The 16,130-nt window shown below is 25.1% G+C and overlaps 2 protein-coding genes across 2 annotated transcripts; one reads left to right on the top strand and one right to left on the bottom strand.

Moving 5' to 3' along the window:
* Positions 1 to 8,272: 8,272 nt before the first annotated feature.
* On the bottom strand, positions 8,273 to 11,986 carry LOC114123763 (V-type proton ATPase subunit B). The gene is made up of 9 exons (XM_027986841.2): positions 11,792 to 11,986; positions 11,036 to 11,190; positions 10,657 to 10,968; positions 10,435 to 10,581; positions 9,665 to 9,995; positions 9,416 to 9,603; positions 9,205 to 9,334; positions 8,982 to 9,129; positions 8,273 to 8,655 (listed from the first exon to the last, which is right to left on the bottom strand). Exons 1-8 carry the CDS (start codon positions 11,877 to 11,879, stop codon positions 8,990 to 8,992), a joined length of 1,491 nt encoding a protein of 496 aa, XP_027842642.1. The 5' UTR covers positions 11,880 to 11,986; the 3' UTR covers positions 8,273 to 8,655; positions 8,982 to 8,989.
* A 352-nt stretch (positions 11,987 to 12,338) lies between these two features.
* On the top strand, positions 12,339 to 15,854 carry LOC114123806 (ubiquitin-like domain-containing CTD phosphatase 1). The gene is made up of 5 exons (XM_027986901.2): positions 12,339 to 12,735; positions 14,651 to 14,883; positions 14,949 to 15,095; positions 15,165 to 15,323; positions 15,396 to 15,854. Exons 1-5 carry the CDS (start codon positions 12,519 to 12,521, stop codon positions 15,738 to 15,740), a joined length of 1,101 nt encoding a protein of 366 aa, XP_027842702.2. The 5' UTR covers positions 12,339 to 12,518; the 3' UTR covers positions 15,741 to 15,854.
* The last annotated feature ends 276 nt before the right edge of the window (positions 15,855 to 16,130 follow it).

The following is a 16,130-nucleotide window of genomic DNA, read 5'->3' as shown; positions in this document are numbered from 1 at the left end:
AGGTCATAGAAAAGAGACTAAGGTGTTCTGATACATCGCATTTCTGCTAGTCCTTTTGTATTTTTTCATTCCATAAATACTTATATGGCCATATGTTTAATTGATATTGAATAGCCGCATGTTTGACATTTTATTGATGGGTTTTTTTTTCATACGAATTTTTTTTATAAGAAAGTTAGTTTTATTTATTTGAAAATGATTGATATTAAATACTGTTAAAATCTATTTAATAAAAAAAAACAATTATTTTCCCATTTTACATTCAAAAATTTAGACAACAGTTCAAAATATGCACTCACCTATCCTATTAATACATCGCATTCACATATTATTTAAAATAACTATTAACCTTTATTTTAAATAAAAGTACCTAAACGTATAGGTAGTTATACAGCTCAGGAGGGTGGTAGCCTTTCCTGAGTCATCTTAAGCCCTTTATAATATATGTTACTATTGTTACTTTAATACTTTGTTATAATATTATATAGGTAATTTTTTTTATAATCTATAATCAATTATATAGTTTTTAATCAATTTATCAATATTTATAACCAATAGTAATGCAGTAATAATATTATGTTGGTAGGTTTTTATTGTTTTTTTTGTTTTAACATTGTATAAGCAGTTAAAAAATAAACAATTTATAAGTAGATACTAAGTAGTAATTATAAAAACGGCCGCCACGCCAAGTACATCTACGTTTGAACGAAATGCATCGTCGTCCGAGTATTGATACATGTACATTATACGTTATGTATACGAGCAGCGAACGTGTATGTATACGGGTATAATAAATCACATCGTGTCGTCCTAACTCTAACATAAATATCACTGATAATTTTATAATTAACTAATAAAATTGTATGTATGATATGTGGGTGGACGAAACATCTCCCACTCTATTCATGAAATTTTAGTTAATTGCTCAAGTCCTATGCATTTAAAGACCCTATTTACGTCTATGCTGGATACAGATAAAAGATAGATACAACATACTGTATAATACTGATAAATATTTTATAATTTATTTAATTAACTAATATCTGGTGAACATTGAAAAATATTAAAAAATAATCGTCAAAATCAATTTTGTTTAATTTTAATTTTTAAATATTCAAACTTAAAAATGGAATTTATTGGTATAATATTTTTTTTTCTACTTAAAATCAGCATTTAATAAGATTCAATATTCAAATGTGTTTTAAAACTAAATAATAACAAAATGCTCGGTCACTTATAGTAGTTATAGAAAGGACATCAAGTGGCACTCTATAGAGTCTGAATACTTCAATGATAAACTTGGAGTTTAGTTTAATTTAATTGTTTATTCTAATTATAAATTGACAAATTGTTATAAGTTTAAAATTATAACTTATAATATAATGTTGGTTTTAGGACTTAAGTATTATCTAATATATTGTTATAATTTATAAATTTGTGTGGGGCAAATATCCAACGCCTCGTGCTTTTAAAAAAATATCAAAAATCATAGTGGCAGTAAATAACTAAAATTTATACTTGTACAATGTACCTATTTAAATTGTAAATATAAATTGTATTTATTATATTTATAATTAATCTATAATTTTAAAATATTATTCTAATGTGTTAAAATAATATTGTATGTATTTGATTATAAATAAATAAATATCCATTATAATAAAACACATTGATTAGAGTAGAATTTATAGAGTATTTTCTGTCCAACAAAAATAAAAAAAAAAAAAAAAAAAAAAATCAACAACAATTTAAGGAGTACCTAGTGAAAAGTAAACAAAAAGCAATTATTAAAAAAGGTTAGAGGCTCAATGGTCACTACTCACTACACAGGCGTAATTAAAGGATGATGAGAAGAGAGATAGATAGATAGCCTTCTTTTACTAATATTTTGTAGTATTTATTATATTATAAGGTTTTTTTTATTTTGGAAGTAATAAAATTTACAGTTTTCTATTAAAAAAATGTAACCCCCCCAAGGAAAATTCATAATTACGTCAGGTCGTCAGTTGTCAGTGGCCAGTGGGTCACTATTCTGTATTATTATTATTTATTTTATTTTATTTTCAATAGCTTGTAATATCTAAATTAATACAGCTCGTAACGATTAAAACGTTCTGTATTATTAATTATTATATAATATAATATATAGGTACTCAATTATTCATATTTTATCTAACTGTCGTCTGTTGAGTACCTAATAATAAATTTATTTTAACCAGTGCCGGCGCTAGGTTTTACGCTGCCCAGTGCCAAACTGCCAATTACCTACAATATGTCGCAATTATATGATTTATTTATTTTTACTTATAAACAACGCAGCCCCTAAAATTCCAAAAAAATTTGCCGCCCTGTACGGTCGCACAGGTCGCACATGCCTTCCGCCAACACTGATTTTAACTTACTAATGCAAATAAAAAAAATTATATTATTACAATTATGAATGCTATACATACCTAACTACTAAGTACGGGTATACGTCTACCGCCCCCATTTATCAGCCTATGATTAATGTAATTAATTTATATTATTTATTTTTAATGGATGTTTAGACTTAAAATGTTTTCTTATAGTTAACTAAAGTCTAAAACTAACTAAAATATTGACTCTAAGCAGTAAGCAGGCATTATTTTAATGACAACATCAATCATATATTCATAAAAAAAAATACCTACCAAATATAGGCAATAACAGTATTTACTACTATAATCATTACCTACACTTCTATCTAAATCACGTGATTTAGGTACTTCTTCATTATGTTTTATAATCCACATTCCACGCTGTTCCTGCAAGATAATAGTTGACTACCTAGTTAACACGCAAGAATAAACGAGAATAAATAGCTTATAATAGATATTATTTATAATTACCGATATTTATTAAATATTTATATAGATGAATGCGCTGTTTCACAGTTATTTGGTTACTTTCAATAATTTTTTTTTTTGGGGGGGATTTTAAATTGTAGAATCTACTACCAAGATATGAGTTATTCATTGTTAATACGACTACGCATGTTAAAGTATTAAAATTTAAAACAAAATATATTTAAGACCACATAAATATGGACAATGGACTGTTAAAACAGTTATATGGACCACTATCTGTACTTAAATAAATAAATAATAATAAAAGTATTGTAGAAAATACTTAGAGTGGCACAATTATTTTATCTATAAATAATATATTACTTTGGACTGGATAATTGTACATTTGTACCAACCATCAAGACTAAGGTGAACAAAACTACAAATAATATTAAATATAATAATAAATGATTAAAAACTATTTTAATTTAAAAGTTCGATACGAAGAAAATATATATAGGTCATACGCAATGGACGATTCAATGATTGTGAATTTAATCATTTATTAATCATTAATCGCTACCAGACTCAAATTGAAATCTAAATTTATTATATCAATGCATCATACCAAGGTATACCATCATAAATAAATAATAAGTAGGTACCTATTGGATATCACTACCACAAATTTTAATAAGGTGTCCGTGACTAAATAATTTAGGCGCCACTGACTAAATTGTACCTATTATAGGTATATCGTTTCCACGAGATATGATATTTAGTGTCACTCGCAATAGATATATTTAAGTACAACGGGCATGGTGTATCGTGTATATTTAATCTGCGCTAATATACATAAAAATACATATTATAATTTGCGCCACATTTAAATAATAATTTTGGTAATCTACACAACGGTAGATAATGAAATGACATATTATGTAATATGCAGCTCCAAACTTTCAATTTCAATTACGTATTATAATTTAATAAGGAACTGATAATATTATACCGAGCTCACATCAGTTTCAGTTATAGGTTACCTATACCATTTAAAATGTGAATAGATAACATGGACTAGGTACTAAAAACTTGAGCAATTGAAAAATGAATTAATATTTTCTTGATTTTTACTAGGTAACTGAAATATTATATACTATTCTACCTGGTAGTAATTACCATATGCCTATCATTCATTTATTCATTAAGCCAGCGTTTTTCAACCAAGAGGGTCGCTTAGGTCAAAAATAATAAAATGCTGATTTATAAAATATACCTTTTTATTTAACTATTTAAAACTTTTTATTGAACATAAATAACATAAAAATGAAATTAATAATAACAATAATAAGTAGTCGATTAAATGTAGATATCTCATCAATAAAACGGTCATTTTTCCATTATTGGGAATTCCTAACGACCCAAGACATAACGTTCAAACTTGATGAGCTTAAGTTAACATGATATTTAAAATGTTAAATTTCGTTTAGTTAATATGATAGGATATTTTATTGTTTAAATTTTTACTTAATAAAGATGGAGGGGGTCACGAAGTGATTGACCATATTTTATACCTATTTTGGGGGTCGCGACACTAAAAAGGTTGAGAAATGATGTATTAAGCATTTAAGCATTACACTATGTATACTCAAAGCTACCATTTTTACTTAATTACCTATATTCTATCTTGTAATAGTTTTACCAAAATCTCAAGCGAGTAAATTTAACTTGATCGATGAATGAATTAAAAAACATATTAATTATTAATTTTTTTAAAACAAGTTATCTATACCTATTATTATTTTTTAAAAGAATCATAAATTACAATTTTGATTCCTTAGGTGAAAACTTGAGCAAAAAAATTTTTCTAATAACTATTCGTATTTTACCACAGTCTATTATAATCTTGATAACTACCTACTACTACAGACAATCAGTGCAGTGGCGTAGTTATGATTTTGTTCTGGGGAGAGATGTTTAATTTATTGGTTAAGCAAAAAGTGGGGGGTTCAATAAGTCAATGCATTAAACCTTAAAAAAAAGGCCCTGGGGGGATCTATCTCCATATCCCCCCATAACTACGCCACTGAATCAGTGTCAGCCTTGCACCAAAGCTTCGTTTAAGAACATTTTTTACGGAGTTCAATATTCAAAATATACAAAAGTCATTAATAACATAAAAGAATTGAAATTAAATAGCAGATATCGTACAATGGAGTGAATAGGAATAATTTCAGCGGTTTTTTTTTATGGTAAAAACTCCAAATTTTAAGAAAATGTTTTTGAAAAATAGTTTAAGCTTATATAAAATTTTAATATTTATAAATATTCATAAATCATAATGAAAATTCTTTTAAAAACTAAATTATCGTAAAAATCTGATGCGAGAACACAGATAATGTTCTTACCTTTTAGTTTGATATTAGGTAATTTCACTTAAATATTTAAGTTAAACAAATACAATATTGAAACTGCTGAACGTATATTTCAGTATGGTATGTTTTAGTAAGACAGAGATAACACGTGTAGGTAAAACCTCCTCTTAATTCGCCACTACATTTTTTCCTGAAAGTATTTAGCATGGTATATTTTTTTGGGTAATTTTTTTAATGAAACATCTTTGGCACAAGTCTAATAGGTATATCATCATAATTCCTCTTTTCATCAGTTTTATTTTTGTAAAACTTCAATCATTTTCTACACTTGCAAACAACTTATTGTTTTATTCCAAATAATCTAATGCAGTCTGCAGATGTGTTTAGATAAAATAAATATCAACAAAATATTACTAATTATATACGCCTTACACATATAATTAAAAATATTGAGTAGTTACTTATTCAAGATTTTGTCATTTACTTAGTTTATAGTTTAACATTTTTCGCTACCTAGTTATTTTTTTAAATTATCATTTTAGAAATGTTCCATGTAATAGAATAATACCAGAAATTCAACTCAAGTATTAGTATAGTTGAGCACTGTGCAATAAGAATAAATCTTTAAATATCCTTCCTTATAAATTATCCTATAATAAAAAAAGTGTTTATTCAATTTAATACCAGCTTGTGCTCTTCAGCACCCGTAGAACGTATGTTTTCCCTGGTAGGATTTATCAATAATCCTACCAGGAATGAATTATCAGATGTAACTTTTGAAAAATTGATATTTTTAAAAGGAAACAAGACAAGACGTTACATACTAAGTAACAAAATTATTAGCTTTCAAATGACACATAACAACATGACGTTATGTAGAATATAAATTAAATTAAAACCGACTATTATTGTTATACATTTAGTAGGTAGCAACCTATATTATAACATTTATAATTAAACAAAAAACATTAAAAAAAAAGGTACAATGGACGCCACTTATAGACTCGAAGATATAAGTTTCAGTCGCTTATTAGACTCACATTTTGTAAAAAAAATGGTAAAAAATAAATATTGTTGGTTAAAAGTTAAAAATAAATTGATTTTGAAAAGTTACAAATTTTTGTTGGTTAGTTATAAGTATTAGATACTGGTTTTGATTCATACTTTATAATGCGTATATAGTGTATGTACAACAAATTTTATCCCAATTATCTGATTTAATCTACTAAAAACTAATAAGTAATATGTATAAAAGTAAATTAAAGTAAAAGCAAAATATGTAGTAAAAGAAAATTCATAAATAATTAAGAATGTTGCTTTTTTTTTTTTATATAAAGACTTACTTTATGTTGATCCCTAAGTGAATCTTATAAGTGGCATCTACTGTTTTAAGATTATTCTTAATATAATATAAACCAATACCAAGTAAATTCAATTTATAATAAATAGTTTTTAATAAACCTGTGGCTAATTATATACAAATGTATTGAGTATCTAAATATTTTAAATTAAAGTATTGAGTATTATCCCTGAACATTACCATTAGTAGGTAAACATTGTTTTCAGATTTTAACTAGTATAATCTGAGTATTAATGTTGTATACTGGCATACAAGATAATGCACTCAAATTAATGAGTACTTTATTTTATTGAGTAGGTATATACTCATAATTTATTACACTTATAATGTATTATATTCGTTACATTTATTGCACATAGTTTAAATCATATTTACTGAACAAAATCATTGTTTTTTCATAAATTGGACACTAATTTAACAAAAAATATATCAATTTTTTATGCACTTAGTGAAATAATGAAAATATTAACATTTGGTAAACATGATTTTATGAAATGTATGTTTTTTGTCAAAATTGGTAAAATGTTATTTTTTAAATTATATAACAACTATATAGTGTTAAATTATGAAGGCTAGAACTATTTTTAGATATTATCTTTTTTATACTTAGATATGATTTATAAACAAAATATAGAGAAATAATTTATTAGGTATTAATTATAATTGAACAGTCTTGAAATACAATTGAATTAACAATTATTGACACACATTAGATTGTATTGCATTGAAAGAAATATTTTTAAAATAATCAATAACTCCAATCTTTTTCAAGTAATAATTTTAATTTTTTTTTAATACAGTCACATTTCAACAATTTGTCAGTTTTATCTCAAATGTAGTTAAAGCATACATGTTAATTTATATTTAAAGCAAAACCATTTTTTTATTAAATTTATTATCATTTTTTTCAATAATATTGTACAGAATACAAAACTGTATTTCTAGTTAAAAATCAATAGTATTAATAAGTTTTTGTATAATACTTGAATACGGTATGTACAGTATAATATAAAATAGTAATAATTTCCCCTTAACCAATAAAGTCAATTGAATTCCATTCAAAAGACTTTTATTGCGTGCAGTTTAAAATATTGCTATAAAAAACAATAAAACTCTGTCATATTACAATACAGTCTTAATAGGCAACAAACAAAATTCGTTTAACAGATTTAAAATTTGGTTCTAAAAAATATTTTGTTAAATAGAAGTTTTACTGTAGTAAAATATACTAGTGAGATATTTGTTACAGAAAATATTATTAGTGATATCTATTCTACTAGGTATCTTAAAATCATGTTCTTATACAGTAAAATTTATTTAATTTATCAGCTAACTTTTAATGCACTTAATAGGTTGAAGGTCAACTATTCTATCTTAATTGTAACGTAAAAGTAAAAAATATGAAAACTTTAGTAAATTGCTGAAAATACTTTTAAAATATAATAATCAGTATGATTATTCTTATCTTAGTTATATTTAGTAATTTACATATTTAATTATTTATGAAATTGGTTTTTATTAGTTTGAATTTGAAAATTAGAATGGTTTTGTATAATATAATTTTCTATTTAAACTACCTATGTAAAATTCTAATTTTAATATTAGAATTAGACAAAAACAGTGATTTAAAGTATCTATTTTAGAACTTATTTTAGAGGAGATTCATCACATATATTATCCAAGTAATCACTGAAATACATATGAATTTAAATCACCAATAACAATAAATATAATTTTTTTAACCAATTTTAATCAATAGAATATAATAATTTCACAACAACGAAAATAAAAAGGTAAAATACCTCAAAGAAATTAACATCATTCTCTTACAAATTATTATGCTGATAATCTAAAACACTTGGATTCCCATTTTGAAATATGACAATAATATCTATCAATAATCAATAATTTTTATAATAAAATAATAAATACTATTACTACTTATTAAAATGTTAACATGACTTTAATTAAATGGGAATTGAACTATTTTCTACATATGTTTACCATATTGAAAAATACAGTAGTTATTTTTTATTCATAATGGAATGTACAAGGTGAACCAATGAAGAATGAACATAGAAGATTTTGAATAATCTACGGTTAAAATATTCATCTGCAACATATTTAATTTTTTTAAATATTAATTAAATCACCATATCATAAGTTATTATACATATTGTTGGCGGTAAAGCTTAAAATAAAAATTATATTATTACATTTTCTTTTTAGTCATATTAATACAGTTTTGTTTAGTCAATAATCATTTCAAGACACATATTTTTTAATAGCATCATTTATAATACATCATTGATTCTCTTGAAAAGGTTAATAATTTTGAGTTAAATACTTTAAAATTAGGCCAACAATATACAAATTTATAATTAGTGGTTAAAAGAAATTTGTAAAAAAATAAAAAAAATGCAGTAATTTTTTACTTACGCAATAATTTATTTTGGACGGGAATCTCTTGGGTAAAACTCAGCTAACGTAGCAGCTGGAACTCTCTTTAACATTTCCTTAGGGAAAATACGTAATAACTGCCACCCAATGTCCAAAGATTCAAATACTGTACGATTCTCATAATTACCTAATGAAAGAAAGTGGTATATTATTATAATAATAATTATTATCAATAAGGTTTATTTGAAGTTAATCTTTTTACCTTGAGTAATGAAATTTTTTTCAAATTTAGTTAAAAATTCAAGATATAGAAGATCATCTGGGGTTAATGCTTCTTCTCCAACAACAGCTTTCATTGCTTGTACATCCTTACCAATTGCATAACAAGCATACTAAAAAAATAACAGAATTTGTAGAAATATAATCAAATTAATTCAATACTACAGTTAAAAGTATGAAAATGGTGAACTTACCAACTGATTTGATACATCAGAATGATCTTTGCGAGTCATTCCTTCACCAATAGCAGATTTCATCAACCTACTCAGAGATGGCAATACATTAATTGGTGGATATATTTGACGATTGTGCAATTGACGGTCAACATATATTTGACCTTCAGTAATGTATCCCGTTAAATCAGGAATTGGATGAGTAATATCTAAATTTAAACATAAATTATAATCTATAGCTTCAAATAAATGTATAAATTCTTCTTTTACCATCGTTAGGCATAGTTAAAATAGGTATTTGTGTGATAGAACCATTTCTTCCTTCAACACGTCCAGCCCGTTCATAAATTGTAGCTAAATCGGTGTACATGTAACCAGGGAAACCACGACGGCCAGGTACTTCTTCACGAGCAGCAGAAACTTCTCTTAAAGCTTCAGCATATGAACTCATGTCAGTTAATATAACTAGGACATGCTTTTCACACTGATAAGCTAAAAATTCAGCAGCAGTTAAAGCAAGACGTGGTGTAATGATACGTTCAATAGTAGGATCATTAGCTAAATTCAAGAACAAACAAACATTCTCCATTGAGCCATTTTCCTGAAAAAAAAAATATATATATATATACAATTAAATATTATTATAATTAAAAAGAATTATGTTGATGAATAGATATTTATGAATTATAAGTTTCTAAGACATAAAATAATTTATATTAAGCTTAAAATATAGTTTATACACATCTCAATAAAAATTTTAAGCTAATACATTTATGTTTTCAATATATTTCAACTAATCACATTTTTTTATTGTATTAATACAGTTTATTTCATATTTTAATCATTCTACATACTAATCATATTAAATTGCTGATTGACATTAACAATATATTTTTTTTTTTTTAATCGTGGAATAAAATAACTGTCAAAAACTAAATGCATATAGATGTCTCTATAATTATTTCTACTTTTTAAATTAATTTCATTATTATTACTTATAATGTTTAATTTAAACATATTTAAACGTTCAATGATTTTACCTCAAAATCTTGTTTAAAGAATCTGGCAGTTTCCATATTAACACCCATAGCAGCAAATACTATGGCAAAATTGTCTTCGTGATCATCAAGAACAGATTTACCAGGTTGTTTAACAAGACCAGCTTGTCTGCAAATTTGAGCAGCAATCTAAGTAGTATATAAAAATTGTGAATAGTAATATTTTATTTAAATAGTAAGCATTCAATAAAATATTTATTATACCTCATTATGTGGTAAACCTGCAGCCGAAAATATTGGAATTTTTTGTCCACGAGCAATAGAGTTCATAATATCAATAGCTGAAATACCAGTTTGAATCATTTCTTGAGGATATGTTCTTGAATATGGATTGATCGGTTGGCCTTGAATATCTAAATAATCTTCAGCCAAAATAGGAGGTCCTTTATCTATTGGTTTTCCACTGCCATTGAAAACACGTCCCAACATATCTTCGGACACTGGTGTACGTAAAATATCTCCAGTAAACTCACAAAGAGTATGCTTAGCATCAATACCCGATGTACCTTCAAACACCTAAAATCATAATTTTTAGTTATCAATTTGCTCTAGACTTTTATTTAAATCAAAACATTAAACATACCTGAACCACAGCTTTAGAACCAGACACCTCGAGTACTTGGCCAGATCGTAGGGTACCATCATGTAATCTCAATTGAACAATTTCAGCATACTTAGGGAATTTAACTTCATCCAAGATCACCAAAGGTCCATTTACACCAGAAACAGTTTTATATGCTAAAAATAAATTTAATAACCATCAATTAAAACAATTATCAATGTAAATAACCACGCCCACTAAAAAAAGCTCTTACATTGATCTGTGTATTATCTTTCTAAAACATCAATTTTTTAATAAAATACTCATAAAACAGCGATAAAACAAATTCATTTAAAACCAGAGGCATTTATAAATTAATTTTTAAACAAGACAATGTATACCTATAATCCAAGTTTGTAATAGGTTATATACAAACATAATACATCATTAATAAATTTGATCATTAAAAGTAATACTTTTTTAGGTAAATAGTATACAATAAATTATTTAGTTTCTAGATTCAATATCATATAGGAGCAGACAAACTAAATGGTTGAAAAAAGATTATTAATTGAAGTATCATTTGTATTCAACTACAATGCATAATGTCGATCACCAAAAAATTTAATATTCAGGTACAGTTAATTTTAAAGGTACAAATTGATTATCCCAAGATTGATTCGAACGTATAATTGAGATTTATGTAAAATACAAATTGATTATAATATTTTAATTTAGATTTTTTGATACAGACACGCCCTTATTTGATTGGTATTATTATGTGTAGTATATACTTACTCAGCCTCGGCTGTGAAATAAAATCTCTCGACACAGCCAACACATGTTCCTTATGTGCTTGTTGGGCGTTCATCGTACCAAATGTCATCAGTTTCAATCCAAAATTTTGAAATTCAGAAAAAACACGAAGAAACTATCAAAGACCAGGTTCACTTCTAAATCGTTGATGTCGAATGCTGCAACATGAGATTTTCGCCTATAATATAGTCAGCTGTTTAATAGGAGTAATAAGTGTACAAGGCCTTTATCAAAACGATTGACAGTGGACACCACTTACGAATCCTACTATATTATACGTGTATATTATGGAAATATTTTATTTTATAATTATTTTTAAATCAAAATTCGCATTGATTTTGAATATAAAAATAATAATAATAATTTTATTCTATTTATTTAATTCTTGACAAACTTATCAATTCGAATTTCTTTTTTTATTTAAGTTTAAAAATATCACTTAATATCTCTTAATGCCTGCACTGTACACTATCTTGTGTACCTACCTGCAGCAATCTTTCTGAATATTGTAATGAAGTTATCACAAATCACCATAACAAAATTCAGATTTATTGTGTATTTGTGTTGTACTTATAAGTTATACATAATATTTTGTTGTGGTTTTGTATTCGTCGTAGAACCTCTTTCGACAGCGGGTATATTTTATTAAAATGATTTGAAATCATAAAATTAGTTCTCTCAAAAAAATTACGCAGACTATAATTTTCAAATGCTCGCCACATCGTTGGACTCTCTAGCCAAAAATATGGAATGCGAAGAGCAATCTTCAATCAGTGTGTTAGACATTGTAATTAAATGGAATGGTAATGATTACGATGTAAAAAATTTGAATACAAACAGTGATGTGAGAACGTTGAAAGAAGAGATATTTAAATGTACTGGCGTACGACCAGAAAGACAAAAACTTATAAACTTAAGAATTTCAGGTAAATATGTGTTTAATTTTCTTATCAAAAAAATTTGTTAGATGTATAAACATTTAAGTATTTATTTTCTTCAATGATGTCGAATATATTCAATATATTATTATTCTTATGTATATGTGATTGTTACTTATTAAAGACATGAACAATTTCTTGTTGATTATTCTAGCAATAACTTTTAAGTAAGAAAATACTCCCTCTCTATATATATATATATATTAGTATTTATTTTTTATTAGGTAGGTTTTATGTCATTTGAAATAAAGGAAATTGTTTTTTTTGTGCAATTTCAAGATTCCTTAGGTAGAAAAGAAAAAATTAAAAATTAAAGTTTTTTTAAGTATGCAGTTATCATCAATAAATTGATATGCACCTATAATATAATATAATTATACGTATGCAGTTGCTGACAGTGTATAGTATTAGTATAAACATTTTATAGGTAGGTACTTATACTAAGTGGTAATAATAAGATCTTGTTATTTTTTTATGATAATTTCAAAGTGCCTGCAATATAATTAGTTATTATAATATATAAAGAAGGGCTAAAAGAAAAGTGTTTTTAAAAACTATTATCCAGTGATGACTTCTATGCTTTTATTTTTCAATACTAAAATTATTGTAACTGAAACCAAAGAATTTAAAAAACAAAATCTTAAAATAATTATTGATTTCTCATATAAGCAGAATACTATGTATGTATGAATTTAGTTTTGATGATATTGTAAAAATAATTCTCAAAACAAGCTAAATTTTTCAAAAAGCAATTTTAATGCCTAATGATTTCAAAATACATTCTCAAAATCAAAACCATCTTAATTTCAAAATTGAATTCAATTCAAACAATTTCAACCTTTAATTTAAAGTATCTGTTTTCGACCTTTTTATATCAAAGTACTTTCTACACATTTTAAAATGTTTATGAACTAATTTTTCTAATCTTTTTTTTAATTATGTATGGAGACTTCTATTAGGAATTATATAATTATGAAAATAAAAGCAATTAATACTCAAAAGTAAAAAAAAAAAAATATGTAAGCAATTATTATTTTTTTGCTTTGATTATAAAATATGACAGTTAATATTTATAAAACTGGCTAATATGAAATAAACTAAATATTTAATTTTAATAATAACAAACTTTATGTTTGTTATCACTTGTTAAAAAATCCTGCCTTGAAGTTTAAAGCAATCAATATTGAAATTAAGTGCTTACACACTATCCAAACAGTATTGTTCTTGATGTCTTGAAACAGTTTGAATTTTAAATGAAATTTACTGACCTCTGATTCTCTCTCTCTCTCTTTCTATCTATCTCTCTTTAGTCACACAATGATGGACAGTAAATATTTCTATCAGCTTTGAGATAAAAAAAAAAAATAATAAATATTTAGTAGCTTTTATCCTAAAAATAATATTTCACACAAATCACAATTAACACCTGTTGCTAGTATCAACATTCACTCCTACAATAAAAAATAGATTATTTAAAAAAAATATGTTTTTATTAAATTTATCTAAGGTATTAAAGATAATACGAAAACAAATATATCATTATTAGTCAAAAGTGGCAACACTCAACTTAGTTCCAGACCTCAATTATTATATAGGAATATGTTACTATTTTAGTGTAACATGTATATTTATTTAATATATTCTATGTTACAAAATACAAATCTTCTTGTAAAAAATAAAAATAATTTGCATATTATATTGTAATTTGATATTTATTGAATATTTTTACATAAAAAACAATTCTTTTTTCATTTTTAAAAGAATATAAGTAGAATATTTTTAGGTTTTTTTATTGCATATTAGCATTATAAATCAAGTTATTTTGAACCTAAAAATTTGCACTTTAGTTATAACTCATTATTATTCTTTAACTTTAATGATTTCCAATATAAATTTGTCTTAGGTAAAATGGCTCCAGATGAATGTTTATTGAATGCAATAAATATTAAGTCAGGTACTAAAATTATGATGGTTGGTTCAAAAGAAGAAGACATTGCAGAAGCTAGTGTAGTTCCACCTAAAAGAGAAAAAGGTAGAAAATGTAAAAGCTATGATTCAGAAGAATTTGATGAAGAACGTGTTGATAAAATGGAAATACATTTAGCTAAAGTTCAAAATAGGGTTGATAATTATGAGGTAATTTTAATTTTTTTTAGTAAATATTTTTGAAATGTTTGATAAATAATTTTATATTTTAATAGATTAAAATGCTCAATGATCCCAGACCTGGTAAAAAACTTTTGGTACTTGATATTGATTATACCCTGTTTGATCATAGATCAGCAGCAGAAAGTGGAATAGAACTTATGAGACCATATTTACATGATTTTTTAGAATCTGCATATGAAGTAAATTCTTTTGTTTTTACTGTTTTTTAATTTCTTATTAGGAAATTAATAGTATTTTGATTTATATAGCATTATGATATTGTTATTTGGTCAGCAACTGATATGCGTTGGATAGAACGTAAAATGGCTGTTTTAAATGTAGCCAACAATGCTGCGTACAAAATAATGTTCTACTTAGATAATGCTGCAATGATTACTGTACATACTCCTAAATATGGAGTGGTTTCTGTAAGTTTGATTATAATTTATATTATTAAAGTTAATATTTTTTTAACTTGTATATTTTTTATACTATCAAAGGTAAAACCATTAGGTGTAATATGGGGTAAGTTTCCAGAAAACTATAATAAACATAATACAATTATGTTTGATGATATTCGTCGAAATTTTTTGATGAATCCAAAAAACGGTCTGAAGATTCGTCCATTTAGAGAAGCCCATCTAAATTGGGAAATGGACAAAGAATTATTACATTTGTCTGTGTATTTATATGAAATTGCTAAAATTGATGATTTTTCCAAACTTAATCACAGAAATTGGGAGAAATTTATTAAAAAAGCACAATACAAAAAAGAAAAACGACATAAAAGAGATAGAACTGACAACAATGAACCTAAACCGCCTGATTCTCTACCGAAATTGTGATGTATCTAATGATAATGTGTATTTATATATATTTTAAACTAAATAAGAAAATGTATTGTACAGCTAATTTTTTTATGATAATTTAATACAATAAAATTAATAATTTGGCTAATATATTTTATCATGCCTCAAAAGTTTGGAATGGTTACTGAATTTTCACCTTCATATTATAATATAATTATCAATATTTGTATAATAGTTTATGGTGTTTCATGTCAAACTTATTTGGTTTATGCCAAAACTTGAAAATTGATAAAAGATAATACCGTTTTTTATGATTCATTACTATTTTACTTCTTAGTCTTTTAACTTGATGTTTTTACTAAAATTTGTTATTATCGTCCAATACAAAAAAAAAAAAAAAAAAAAAACAATATTCAAATATTGACT

Source organism: Aphis gossypii, chromosome 3 (assembly GCF_020184175.1).
Source record: "Aphis gossypii isolate Hap1 chromosome 3, ASM2018417v2, whole genome shotgun sequence".
NCBI classification, from domain to species: domain Eukaryota; kingdom Metazoa; phylum Arthropoda; class Insecta; order Hemiptera; family Aphididae; genus Aphis; species Aphis gossypii.
The sequence above is the reverse complement of the archived record's forward strand: the minus strand, read 5'-3'. Positions and strand labels throughout refer to the sequence as shown.

What these genes read in the sequence shown, in the direction of transcription:
- LOC114123763 (XM_027986841.2), bottom strand. Translation starts at nt 11,879, where the DNA reads ATGACATTTGGTACGATGAACGCCCAACAAGCACATAAGGAACATGTG. An exon ending in GTTCTAAAGCTGTGGTTCAG is followed by an intron (nt 10,969 to 11,035) that starts GTATGTTTAATG and finishes TTATGATTTTAG; the next exon opens with GTGTTTGAAGGTACATCGGG. An exon ending in CTGATGTATCAAATCAGTTG is followed by an intron (nt 9,335 to 9,415) that starts GTAAGTTCACCA and finishes TTATTTTTTTAG; the next exon opens with TATGCTTGTTATGCAATTGG.
- LOC114123806 (XM_027986901.2), top strand. Translation starts at nt 12,519, where the DNA reads ATGCTCGCCACATCGTTGGACTCTCTAGCCAAAAATATGGAATGCGAA. An exon ending in ATAGGGTTGATAATTATGAG is followed by an intron (nt 14,884 to 14,948) that starts GTAATTTTAATT and finishes ATATTTTAATAG; the next exon opens with ATTAAAATGCTCAATGATCC. An exon ending in TTTTAGAATCTGCATATGAA is followed by an intron (nt 15,096 to 15,164) that starts GTAAATTCTTTT and finishes TGATTTATATAG; the next exon opens with CATTATGATATTGTTATTTG.